Below are 14842 nucleotides of genomic sequence, written 5' to 3' on the forward strand. Positions count from 1 at the left end.
TTTTACCAAATCTAAAATGTAAAAATAAAGGCGAAAAATATGAACAATTGTACAGGTACAAATTTTATCTGCTGAAATTTCTTTTACACATGGTTTCGCATAAATGTGCATGTGTATACATATACATATATACGTACGACCAATATGTGTGATTAAACAGTACTGTATGTATATATCACAACAATGTAACATATATATGGTATACAAAAAAAACTATATTAACATACATGACTACAATATTTGCTTAATATAAAAGTATAAATATATATATTTATACATTCATATATATTTACTTATTTAGTCATTCATGCACGTGACTTATATTAACAACATTAAAAATATAGATAGGTGTAATAACAACATATAAGCGAAATGCATCCGCATAATTTTGATCTCTCCTTCGCGTTAATTTTTTACAGAGCGCGTATGTACTATGTAAAAACACAATTTTTAACAACTATTTTATAATATATAAAAAATACCATTAGATAAAGATATATGTAAAATTAAAAATATAAAAATGCTTTAGTATTTCTTCTTTTCTTTTTCTTATTTTTTTTTAATTTTTTTTTTTTTTTAACATATATATATTACCTGTATATAAATAATATAGCTTTTTAAAAGGATACTAATTATTGAATAAAAGGATTAAATGTATGTGAATATTCCTTTAAATGTATATATTTGCTTCTTTAACAATTTTATTTTTTCAAAATTTAAAAATAAAAAAATTGCATATAAAATGTACGTAAATAAGTAATACTGCAAATTATTGTACACTTAAATGTAAATATATTATATCTATATATAATTTGTTTTAGTATATTATAAGTACTGTAATAAAAAATAAAAAAAAGATAATAATTATAAATATAAATTGTTAACAATAAAATATATATTATATACTCATAATATATATAATAAAATATATGTACATTATAATTAAATAATATTTTTATGATGCAATTTTTATAACTATATATTATTATATTTTTTTATTATATACATTTCTTTCACTTGGGCTTTCGTGTAGTAATACGTACATACATACATAAATATATAATATATATATATATTTTATTAAAAACAAAACTTTATGAAATTTATATATATATAAATTATATATATTATATATATATATATATGTTTTACTTTTTTTTTTTATACATGGCAAATAGTATAAAATATTTTGTACGTTTAGTTAGATATTAATAATCTATACATGTGAAATATAAACTTTTAATTATTATGTTAAATGGAAAATCTATGTTTTTATTTTTTAATTTAAATAAAAAATTTTTGTGTTATTTTATTTATTATCATTTTTCAAAAAAATTTTATTAATACATAAATAGCAAAAAAAAAAAAAAAAAAAAAAAAAACCAGCGGTTTTTATACGTATGTGCTGTAAAAATTAGGTACATCAAGTATACTACATATATATATATATACATAAATATACATAGTGTAATGAGTCAAAATCTTAATTTTATATGTAAAAATAAATATTAATTTTTTAGTGCAATTTTACAGTACCATCTTCGATGATTATAAAGTAAAATTGTCAAATCTTTAATTGATATTCAGAAAGCAACACTTTAAATGTAGGCAGTAAACTAATAAAGCAATGTCAAATATTTATATATTATATCCATATGACAAAAGTATATAAGCATATATAAACATATATATATACATATGTATACATATGAGCCCATTGATTACTGTTCGGTGAGAAAAAATATTGCGCTATAATTTGGTATCCGTTACATAATGATCATTATTTTAGTATTTTTCAATATATGTATGTATATGTATATATTATATAATTACCTTTGGATTGTATTTTTACCATAAAAATACCTAGCAATATTTTTTTTGTGTTCATAAATTTGAAAAGAAAAAAATGAGGTATTCGGGGAAGAAAAAAAAATCATAATTATAAAATTTAAAAAAAAAAGCTAAAATATAAAGAAGTGAAAATATTAAATAAACCAAAAAAAAAAAAAAAAAAAAATAGCTTTTATTAAAAAAAGTAACACAACTGTTTGAAACACAGCCCTAGGGGGCATAATAAACTTCTTAAACGCGATTTCTAAAATTTGTATAGTAAAATAAAAATTATTTTCACCGATTTACACTTATTTTCCCCAAACTATGGATGATGTTATTGAAATTTACATCATTGATTTCATAGCATTGTCTAAATGTATATGTAAACTCTTTTCATCAACTATATTTCAGTTTTTTATTTTATTGCCAAAGAAACGGTAAAATAAAATAACAGATTTCACTGTTATACTGTGTTGTAACTCTTTTTTCAAAAAAAAAATAAAGGGTATAGAAAGGTAAAATTAGTATGTATATACATATAAAATATAATTAAATTATTCATAAATTATGGAATAATTGGATTTTTGAAAAAAAATGTTCAAGAAAGATATTTCTTACCCCTTTCAAAACATATAAGCTTATATCTCTATAGGAAATATATGCTATATATCTTATGTATTTATGTTACTAATGATAGGAGTAAAAGGTGGTCTTTTTCTCACCTCCATTTAATGCATTATTTTTTTCCCTTTACGCTTTCCCCACGCCTTCACTTTTTCATGCACTCATTTTCTACCTCTTTCCTTCACTTTTGCTTTCACTTTCACTTTTTGCCTTCACCCTTTCCCTCACTTTCTCCTTAATTCTTTTCCGTATTCTTTACTTCATTTGTGCCGCCATATTTTCCTCCAATGTTTTCAGTTTTGTATTATATTAAAAATTTTTTTTTTCATATTTCGTTTCTTTATAAATTACAAAAAAAAAATTAAAGTGAATTGAAGTTACGGAAGTATGATTTAACTTTGGGGGGAAAAACGATAAATTAAATTAAAATAAATTAAATTAACATGAAGTAAAAATAAAATAAGTTAAAATGAAGTTAAAATTAATTAAGTTAAAATGAAATAAAATTTGTGTTTAAAAATTTGAATATTTTAAATACGTTCATAACGCACATAATACATGCTATATATATGAACGAATAAAAGGAAAAGAAGCAACACACAATGTCGTATATAGTGTAAGTACATGTGAGCATAAATTTACATATACATACATACAAATATACGTATATATACATACGTAGATATACACATATGCATAAACATGCGCAAACACTTGTAAATACGTAAATTTGTGTATACTTGTGCGCATAGATGTAATCTGTAAAAACAGGGGTTAACACCCTACCCCTTAGGGGCATCTGCAAACTCATTTTTTTGAAAAAACACGAAAACATCTTGAAAAAATATTTTCATTCTTCATATTGTATTGAAAATTTTCAAGGGAGAAATTACAAGAATCAATGTTAAAAATATGATGGTTTTTAGATGATAAACTTTGAAAAGAATTTATATGCTTTAGTAGGGATGCTTCGCTCGTACATTTTTTATACAAATAAAAAGCAATAGATGGGAGGTTAAGAATAATGGTAGTAATTATAACATTTATAAAGAAAGTAGAATTTATGTAGAAGTAGATAAAATGAAATTCATTTAAGATAACTAAAATTATAAAATAACAAACCACAAATAGCACATATAATACTACAAGTATAATAAAATTAGAGCCACTATTGTTTAATAAAAACAAAGACTGTAACAAATGCGTAAGAAATAATGTTGTTAATGCATATATTTCATAATTTAAGTCTAAAATGAAATAGTAACTTAAAAGAAATAGTAAGGAGGCTTGATATAAAGATACACATAGTACTTTAAAAAATCCTTTTAAAGAAAAAAAATATTGCTTTAAATGTTTATAAATCATTGCATTCTTTCTTAACACATTTATATGACTGCTGTGAGTAGGGTAATTTATATCATTATTTTGTAATAGTTCAATTGTTATAACCGAAATAGTAGAAAATAAAAGAAAATACCATAATAACAAAATATTCGAAAAAATGGATAATCGAGATTTAAAAAAGTAAGAGAAATAAAACTGTAAAAACATTAAGGATGATCCTCTATAATAAATAGTCTTAAGAAAGGAATTAAAATTTATATAAATTTTATTACCATACAAAAAAAATATCGTTGCTAAGTCTTCGAAACATGATATCTTTATATGAGCATATAAATTACATATATTATTATTTGAATTATTAATTATTATGGATATATCAGATTCATTAAACATATTAAAGTCCTTCACATTGTTACCGATTGAGCATATACCAAATGTTGTATTATTTTTTAAACACCTTGCAACCATACCCTTTTGAATAGCATTGCATCGGTAAAATAAAACACACCTTGAATTTTGTAAGGCTTTTATAAATTCCTTTTCTTCATATTTTAAATAATAATCCAATATATCGCCCTTAACTATATACACGACGTTCTCTGTGTCAGCAGCATATCTCTCATTCGGCTCCGTTTGTAGACTACGTTTTTTCCCCCTTTTCTCAGCCGTTTTTGCTGCTTGTTTTGTGGCCCATTTTACGGCCATTTTTTCATCCCCTTTTTCGGCCCATTTTATTCCTCCCCGTGTGAATGCATGATTAAATTTGCATAGCATCATCTTTAATACATCGCGCAATTTTTCCACCTGCTCCTCGTGAATGCATTTTTTTGAGCTACTGTTAAATATTTTCCGTTTCGTCATATTGTCAACCGTAGCACCTTTTTCAAAAATGCTTCTTATTTCCTCCTTTGTACATTCCATGTTTTCAGTTATAAAGGGCGTTTTCATTTTCTCTGCAGTACTGCTGCTGCCACTGCTGTTACGGCTAATGGTGCTACCATGACCAATATTATTTAAAAAGAAGTTAGTTCCATTAATTGTAATGCAAGATATCATACATGCGGAATTGGTACTGCACTTATTGGTAGCGTATACGGAGGGGGAAGTAACCGTTTTTAGATATGAATTAGATTGAACCAATGCAATTTTTTTCGTTTTTTTATCTGGCTTTATCATCCTATAAGTACTATTACAATAGTTAGATCCCACATTTATTCTTCCCATATCAGACGTTTTTCTTCTTATTATTAGTCCTCTATCAAGTGAAGAGCTTAATTGTGAGTCATAGCAACTTATATTGCTGCATACGCGATTATTAGAAAGTGTTCTATACAATTCTTCATTATCACTTAACATATATATTAACTTTTTTTTATTTAAATAGCAAAAAAAATTATTTGCATTAACTAAGTTCAGTGTAGTCGTGACGGATATAATATTTTCCTTACTATCACCAGACAAAACCCACGTTTTAATATTTGCCTTTTTAAATATATCTATACATTTTTTTGCATTTTCTTGAATCTCTTCCTTAAAAGTTATAATGGATAATATTTTCATATTCTTGTTAAATATATTTTTAAAATATTCTTTTTTACTAATTTGGTTACTATTCTTTTTTACATATATATCATATTCGTCTTGTGTAATTTCTTTATAAGCAAAGACTAATATACGATGCCCATGCATAAAATAAGGTTTGCATATTTTTGCTAATTTTTTTTTATCTTCTATCTTTGTCAAAGAAACAATAATTTTTTCATAAGGACTTTTTATCAAATTAAAAATTTTACCGTTATAAGATATAAGGGAGCACACCATTTGGTTGTGATAATCGAATTGTACGTGATCTAATATTTCAAAATTATACATTTTTATATTATTATTTCTGCTTCCTTCGTCCCCTTTGTAATGTGTACAATACTGATCATTATTTCTGGGGTATCTTTCAGTCTTACTACTTCTACCGCTGCTACTACTTGTACTTCTTTCTTTCCTCGAAGTACATGAATCATTGCCAGAGTCAAGATCCATATATTCCCTTACCCCGAAATCCCTACACTTAAATACCCCCATGCCAACTTTGTCTGCTACGTTTGAAAACTTGAAAATGTTCTCCTTTTGCAACGAGTTTTTGAAATACATGTATTTTTTCCTTCCCCTCTGACTATTTTTATTATTATGCAATTTTTTTATTGTCTTATAGTCATACTTATTAAAATCAGCATATACCTTTTTTTTTTTTGTGTTTTTAATTTTATTTTGCTTATCCATAGAATTGTAAATCCCTATAACCACGTTAGATGCATCTGTATGTAGAACATGCATACCGTTATATTTCAAAAAATTTATTAGCAAATTTTCTTCAATTATTTTAGAGTAAAAAAAGGAGCTACGCCTGTTCTGAGGCTTACAAGACACTTTCTTCTTTTTCCTATTTGTTATTGTTGTACTGTTACAAAAGAGTATGCATAAGAATGTTAAAAAAATTTTATTTATTTCTTCTCTAGTGTAACTTAATATTTTTTGAAGCACTCTTTTGTTTTGCTCATGTTTCTTTTGCCATTTAGTATTATTGTTATTTTTTCCTTTGCTAATGCTATTGCTATTGCAATTTTTCTTCATATTCTCAATGTAAAATTTTTTGTTCGCATTTCTCAAAATTAGCTCGTTCTTGGTGCTATCACTAATAGATGGGGTCATAAATAGGCTGAAATCTACTAACTCTAAAAAAGCCTTAAAAAACAATATATCATAATTACTACTTCCATCTAATACAAATTCGTCGAATAAAAAATGAAGTCTCTTTAGCTTTAAATTGTCTTTAGTTAAGGTCCCTGTTTTGGCACATAAGAGAAAAGAGGTGTTACAAAATTCATCAATGATGTCGTAGTTCAAAATTTCTGCCTTTTCCATTTTGTAATTTGTGGTTAATATATTATTATACAAACGTCTGCTCATTATAAATGTATAAACATTATTAACATAAGGAATATATGAAAATAATAAGAAGAAATAGTTAAGAAATATAACAAAGGTATTCTTTTCAAATATGTGCTCTTCCAATAAACATAAGATCATACTAAGAGAAAATATAATTATTAAAAACATGTTAAATTTACATTTCACATTATTTTCAATTAATGGAATAGTATTTTTATTACTAATTGTGATACTTGTTTTTTTATCACATCCTGTGTAGGTAACTAAGCCATATATATTTCCCCTTATAATTGTACTGCTACACCATAACATATTTTCTATTCCTATTTTTTCTTCATATTTTATTGAATGATCTTCTTTCCTCTTATTACATATGCTGTAGGAATAAAGCCTCTTAATACAGTCCACATAAAAATTATTATCAAAACTGCTATTATTTAATTTAGGTTTAACCTTATCATCACAAGTTTCATTAACATTGTTCCTTCGACAATTTATTTCTGCCCCTTCTTCACAACACATGTTACTAGTACTATTCCTCATACAGCTTGAGTGATATTTACCATGTTTCTCTTCCTCTTCCTCTTCAGACGAATTTTTCATGATATCAGAACATAAGGTATCGCATCGAGATATACTGCAATTGTTCAACTGCTCCTTTCTTTCAAAAAATTTGAGTGAGTTCCTTATCAAAAAGTCCAAACAAGCATATGCTCTTTCAATATATGTATCTTCAATCAAATAATTAAAAATTTCATTGTAATAATCATTTTCGCTACTCATATTTTTGTAAAACGTCTTTTGCAATGATATTAAGTCGTTATATATGTTATGAACAAATTCGCTGTAGTTTAGAAAAATCAATAAGCCATTCATTTTGTTAAAATATTTATGAGGTCTTTCAATCATTACTTTTATTTTGAGTCTAAAGATATCATATATATTCGGTAAATGGCTTGTTAACTTTAAACATTTTTTTATTTTTAAATCTGTATTTCCATCTAAGCTTCTGGAAGACACAAACACCTTCTTTTCGTCCTTACCACTTTTTAGCAAAATCATATCTGCAGGTGTTTCTTCTCCTTCTTCTAGGTACAAAATGTCTCCTACCTTTTTGAGGAAAGGGAAGAAAAGAAAAGTTCCGTAAGCGAAGCAATTTAGAGGAACACCATCAGTATTGCGGCAATAAGCGTGCACATAAGTACACATGAACCACACATGAACCACACATAAGTACACATAAGTACACATGAACCACACATGAACCACACATAAGTACACATAAGTACACATGAATCACACATATACACCTATGCAGCCTCCGCAAAATACGGCTAACACAAGAAATACCTTTATCCTTGAGCTTGAAACGTCCACCAGACCGACATGAGTTACCCTTTTGTACTTCTTTCCATTTAAGCCTTTTTGACTTATCAGTTTTTTAGCTATATTATGAATTTCCTTGAAAGCGGACAAAATAAACAAGGTATAGAAACTTGCGGCGACAAATAAATAATTGTTCGATCTAAAAATGTGTATTTGTTGTAATAGGAAGGATATGGATAGAATGAGAAAGTATAAGTTTTTAAATCTGTTGAGAAGGACTTGAAATATGAAATGGTGTCTACTTTTATACTGAGCGCAAATGTGATCATTATTATTGTTAATAGGACCACTACGAATAGTACTATGAGTGCTAATGTTATTATTGTTTTTAAAACTTGAGTAATTTTTTGTATAATACGCTTTGACAAACTGTTGGTCATATATATTTATTTGATGTATATTATTTTTCTCTGCAATTTTCTCTTTTTTGTTATGTAAATAAGGCTCTTCATCTTTTTCAGTAATCATAATCTTTTTTATCAAAGATTCATCACTTATGTATAGATTATTTGTAGGGTTAAATGCTTTCAAATTGTTTATTTTTTTAACAAATGTTTCTTTTGTTTTTTTTATTTCATTGCACTCCTTATAATTCGTTGTAGTATTATAATCTTCTATATTATGAATACAATGTACAGTATTCGCTAAATAATTTTTGCAAATTTCAATTATATGTTTATTTGATAAATTGTCTGTAGGTTTATTCAAAAAGATACAACGATCAAAATTGTTTTTTTTTAAAATAGCTTTATTTTTTCCTAATTCTTTCGACACACGTTTTTGTTCCCCTTTAGACCTTTTGTTTTTCGAAATATAGAAAAAACAAACAAATTTGAATAGGATACTGATAACCCATTCCATTTTCTTACATAAAAAGGACAAAATAGGAGAGAACAGTGCAGCTATATAAATATTCTTTTTATTTTTACCTGACAGTTTGTCATCATCATAATATAAACAATTTCTTCTATCCGATTTAACATATATTTTGAAATTACTAGCTTTTTTTTTAATCGTATATATAATATTCTTCAGCTCTTTTGCAATTTTATATTCATTCTTTTTTCTCTCTTTTTGTATTTGCACTGCTATGTCTTTAGTATTTGGATTCATTTCTTTTAAAATGGTACAAAAATTCTCATGTTTAGAAATTTATTAGCTCTTCCTGGGAGGAGCTCCGTAAAAATAGTTCACCAAAGAAGAAGGTGGATGTTATCATTTAAAAGAAAAAAAAGAAAAAATAGGATAAAAATAGGGTAAAAATGGCTATGATAATAAATAAAAGGAGTTAAGTACATTCAAAAGGGGACAAATGAAAATAAATAATAAAAAAGGAAAGAATGCGAGAGAAAAGGAAAGAGCGTAAAATAAATGAAACGGGTAAAAAAAAAAAAAGAAAGCATGTCATTGTGATAGATAGGGTTCATAATTTCCGAAAATGAATGAGTTAAATGCGAACTTAGACAGACAAATAAATTAAAAAAAAAAAAAAAAAAGACAAAAAAAAAGTACGAAAGGGTAAGTAGTAAATAAAAAATTAACATTCGTCATTAAACATTAAACAGGAAGCAATAAATAAAGTCGTTGGGTATAACTAATTACAAGGATTTCTTATACATAACATGTTTAATAATTACATCTGAAGGCGTGATACTCTCAAATTACGCAAAATTGGAACTAAAAATATCCGTTTTAATTAAGGCAATACTAATGCGATATGAGGTACACACTTTGGCATATAATTATTATTACTTTGCCTCTTTCTCCTTAAGACCATGTATTATTTTCTCCCCATTATTTATTTACTTTTTTTGCTTTTTTCTTTACCATTTTTTACTTATATTTTTGCATTTTCCTATCCCATTTTTTATTTTATTTTTTTTTTTTTACAGGTCCTACGTATTGCTTTTCATGTGATCTCAATTCATTACTGAAAAATAAGGATAGTTAAATAGAAAAAATAAAAGTCGTCAAATATATATGGGCATTTGTTCCACTACTTCATTACATAAAAGTGTATATATATATATATATATATAGATAGATAGATATAGATATATGTATATAGATAGATATAGATATATGTATATGCATATGCTCACGAAACGAATAAATGTCATCTAAGGTTCTTAACAGTGAATCTAGAATAAATTATTCTTAAAAGTTAGTAGTCCCTATATAACACTACACTCCTTCCGGCAACTCGTGCTTGGGGGTAAAATTAACAAAAATGAAAATTATCAAGACAAAGAATAAATAATAGTAAAATAGAGTTGGGGAAGTATGTGCTATTCGTTCTTTTCCTTTTTCATGTAAACACAAATTTGCATATGAACGATTTCTATACTAAATTACACCCACTTAACTTTTTTCTAATTATTGAATTTAATTTCGTATTTTACTCGTTGTTATTACCATTACTGATATTGCGATTGGCATTGTATTTGTATTTGTAATTTTTTTTTTTTTTTTTACATGTTTATGCCCTTTTGGGAGCTTAAAATTGTACTTGTTTTTAAGTACCTTAAACTGGTAAAAAATATGTTTAAAATACATAACACTACAACATACTTTACCACTGGTAATGTATAATTTTTTTTACATGTTCTCTTTTCACATTTCCTTTTCTCTTTCGTTATTGAGAATATTAAGGGAACGCAATTGCAGACAGCCATAACTGTTCATGCAAGAACTTCTGAAAATTTAAACCTGATATGTGTCCATATATACACATGCACATATGTTCATATTTTATGTGCACATACATGTATTATATATGTACATATATATAAATATATATGAATATGTACCTGTCAAGATATACACTTAACATGCGCACAGATGAAGTTAATTTCACATTTTCAACAAAAGGTAATATATATTTATATATATATATATATATATTTATATATTTATACATTATATGCATAAAAGGGGGGAGGACATATAAAGGAATGGCGACTCATACATGTACGTATATACACGCATATGAATATATATGTATATATATTATGGGCATGTACTTTAATATTTTATACAATTTTCCCTTTGAAATTCTGTGCAGTTATAAAATAATCCACTGAAGAAATAAAAAATCAGTCATACAAACAAAAAAAAAAAAAAAAAAAAAAAAAGCAAATAAAAAATTAAGTGGGTATACGAAAAAACAAATGGGTATACAAAAGAACAAATGAATATACAAAAAAACAAAAGGACAAAAAAAAAATAAATTGATATACAAAGAAATAATAAGCAAAAAATAAAATGCAAAATAATAAAATAATAAACGAAAAATATTAAGTTAAAAATAAAATGGAAGCAGTAAAAAATGAGAAAAAAATATTATCAAACGTTTTATTTTTAATGATAAATTTGTGCTATTGTGTTATAATTCGAATATTCATTTCCGCTTCGTATTTTAACTCTATTTATTTTTAAAAAAATTTTACTATTTCCTTACTCATTTATTTTCTTTTTTGAAAATTTTTTAAAATCAAGTTAAATGAGAAAGCGAGTAGCTTATTAATATATGTGAATATAAAACATACATAATACATATACAATACGTATGTATATACAGATATTCGTATGTATATGTGTACGTATATGAGTATGTATGTAATTTATATATGATGTATTTGTACTTGATGTATATGTTTATAATGCATATGTATATATGCGAGTGAAAGAAAAAATGTAATTTTAAGATAATATATGAAATACATGACGAGCACAAATTTCGAAAAAACTTTAATTTTTTTATAAAGAAAAAAAGAAGAAAATAGGGGAAAAAAGCAAAAGGGAAGAAAAAAAGTGAAGGGCAAAAAAAAAAAAGGTGAAATAGAAAAGGAAATAGAAAAATAGAGCGAAAAAGAAAATAAAAATGGTTCAACTAGGTGAGCTATTAAACACTATTCCCTTAATTACTCGCTTATATCTTATTCTTTCATCAATTTTAATGGTCTTATGCTCGCTTGATATTATATCTCCTTTGAATTTGTATTTGAATTGGAACTTGGTATTGTCAGAGCATCAGGTACCTTTATTTATGATGTATATTATATATTTTACATTGTAACATAGATAATAGATATACTTTTCATGTATATGTATATATATATATATATATTTATTTATATATATATATATATATATATGCGTATAATCCTTTTCGACATGTATAGCGTCCGATGAATATAATGTAAAGTATTACGTAAATTTTAATTTTTATGTATTATCATTTATATGCAAAAGTATGTAGACCTTTTTTTGCTCGTTTTCTTTGTAGTACTGGAGACTCATTACCTGTTTTTTGTATTTCGGATCTTTTGGGTTACACTTTTTTTGGGATGCCTATGTTCTGTAATTATACAAATTTTTCAAAATATAATCGAAAAGGAAAATTTATCTTTATTTTTCTCTCCCATATATTTTTCACTATGTATACGTATACATCTATGTGTGCATGGGGGTATGTATGTGTGTATGTAGGTGTGTACGTAAATATGTATTCGTGTATGTATATGCGTATGTATATATATGCTTGTATATATTTTTGTGCCTGTATGCCCATTACTGTATTTGTGCGTACGCATATGTATGTGCTTAAACTGTAAGAGATGCGAAAAAGCGTCTTTGAAAATGATACATATGGCGCACGAACTAGAGATTACCCCAACTTCCCCCTTATGACTTAACGGAAAATGATATATGATATATTATACTTAATGTGTGATATATTTTTATTCATTTTATAGAATTTACTACTGCAGTTCTTTAGAGGATGTAACGTTCAGGAACAACTCTGCAGACTTTTTATGGATGATTATTGTTTCCTGTTTAATGTTATTGGTAATTTATTTTGAAAAATATTGAATGATGAAGAATACGAAACTGTGAAATGCGATATATTCCAATATAGATAAACACATAATGAAAAATGACGAAATATTTTGAGAAACGTTTTAACAAACCTAAAATATTCTAAAAACAGTACTATTTATCCATTACATCCATATTTTTTTAATATAATCTTCTTTTCTTTTCTTTTCTTTCCTTTTTTTTTTTTTTTTTTTTTTTTTTACACATATCTTTTCCCGTAGGCTGTATCGTATGTATTCGGAGGTGTATATTTCTACAGTAGTTGCATAATAAATGTAATCACATATGTTTGGAGCAAGAACAACTCCTCAACAAGATTAACTATTTTTTTTTTTACTATTAGAGCTTCCTACTTACCATGGTATTTCTTTTTGTATATTTGAAATTTATATATATACTTATTTTACATCAAAATGATAATATAATATGTGTTCCATATATTCACATGTATATATCTGTTTGTTCTTGTATACTTAATGTTGTTATTTTTATTTTGCTTATGTTCTATACCTTTTTTTTTTTTTTTTTTGTTTTATATTCCTTCTTAGGGTATTAACATTATTGTCATTAATTGTTGATTATAATTCTAATGATAATTTTTTCGGTATACTAGTTGGGCATGTGTATTTTTTTTTTACGAATGTTTTTCCCCTGATGCCAATAGCAAAGAATACGCAAATATTTAAAACACCACAAGTTTTGTTAGTTAAAAAAAAAAAAAAAAAAAGCTCAATTTGAAAATTGTATTACCACCATAAGGGGCACTTTGCCATCATATTTCTCGTATATACATATATATTTATGTATACATGTATGTGTTTTCCTGTTCTTTTTTTTTTTTTTTTTTTAGGAAATGGTTGTTGAAACAGGAAAATTAGGAAACGATTAATAGTTTTAGTTAACTATCATTTTACATAGTTCATTTAATTAGGTATTTGTTTTAAAAAATTAAAAATATAGTAACGTGTTTGTAGTCTTTTTCCCTTTTTTTTTTTTTTTTTTTTTTTTCTATCTCTCCCATTATTACTATATTAAATAATGATGCTTATATAATTAAAGTGATTGTTTTTTTATGTAAGCTTTTTTAAATACACACACATGTGTTATATCTGCAGTAGTAAAAGAGAATAAAAATTCATTGCGATATTTTAATAATTTTAATTTTATATACGTGCAACACAAAAATATGTACATATATATTTGTATATATACCCACGCAACAACAAAATAATGCTGCGTTCATAAACATCTGTTTGAGTATTTGCCCCTTTTTTTTTTTTGGTTTACATATTTAAAAATTTTTTTTTCCCTTTTACCAAATTAAATTAAACATATTATTTAATAGGTCAGTTATTAAAAGAACAAAAATTTTACAAAATTTGATAAACGAAAAAAATATTTGAAAATTTGCAAACGTGACCATTAAAAATTATATATCCAAAAAATGGTACAAAAAAAAAAAAAGCTAAGGAACATAAAATATTAGTTATATATATGTATATGCGTGAATACACATACACACATATATATATATATATATATATATATAAATTTATGTGTATATAAACAGGCATGTGCGCGTTCTCGCCACATCGACCTTTTCTTAATTACACCTCTGCAGTTTTGTCTTTATAATTTTATGCCTTAATTCTTTTAAAGTAAGATTTACATATAGGATTTGACTTAAATAATAGGAAATTTACGTATGCTTCCAATTTATTGTGTACTCCTTAAAATTGATAGAAGTTGAGTTATATCATGTTATTTAGTGTTGTATTATGTCACGTACTGTTAACTTATGTTACATTATACTATGGTATATTATATCATG

General features: G+C 25.5%; 2 protein-coding genes across 2 annotated transcripts; one reads left to right on the forward strand and one right to left on the reverse strand.

Annotated features, from left to right (window-relative positions):
- Nucleotides 1-3264: 3264 nt before the first annotated feature.
- Nucleotides 3265-9243, reverse strand: PmUG01_12048300 (aminophospholipid transporter, putative; the record flags this gene model as incomplete). Its single annotated transcript, XM_029006702.1, has 2 exons — nt 3265-7854; nt 8140-9243. The coding sequence occupies 2 exons, from the start codon at nt 9241-9243 to the stop codon at nt 3265-3267; spliced, it is 5694 nt and encodes a 1897-aa protein (XP_028863164.1).
- A 2770-nt stretch (nt 9244-12013) lies between these two features.
- DER1-1 (derlin-1, putative) lies at nt 12014-13889 on the forward strand (the record flags this gene model as incomplete). The annotated part of the gene is made up of 6 exons (XM_029006703.1): nt 12014-12166; nt 12419-12492; nt 12888-12981; nt 13233-13372; nt 13560-13712; nt 13862-13889. 6 exons carry the CDS (start codon nt 12014-12016, stop codon nt 13887-13889), a joined length of 642 nt encoding a protein of 213 aa, XP_028863165.1.
- Between the last annotated feature and the right edge of the window lie 953 nt (nt 13890-14842).

The sequence above is a fragment of the Plasmodium malariae genome (assembly GCF_900090045.1).
Source record: "Plasmodium malariae genome assembly, chromosome: 12".
NCBI lineage: Eukaryota > Apicomplexa > Aconoidasida > Haemosporida > Plasmodiidae > Plasmodium > Plasmodium malariae.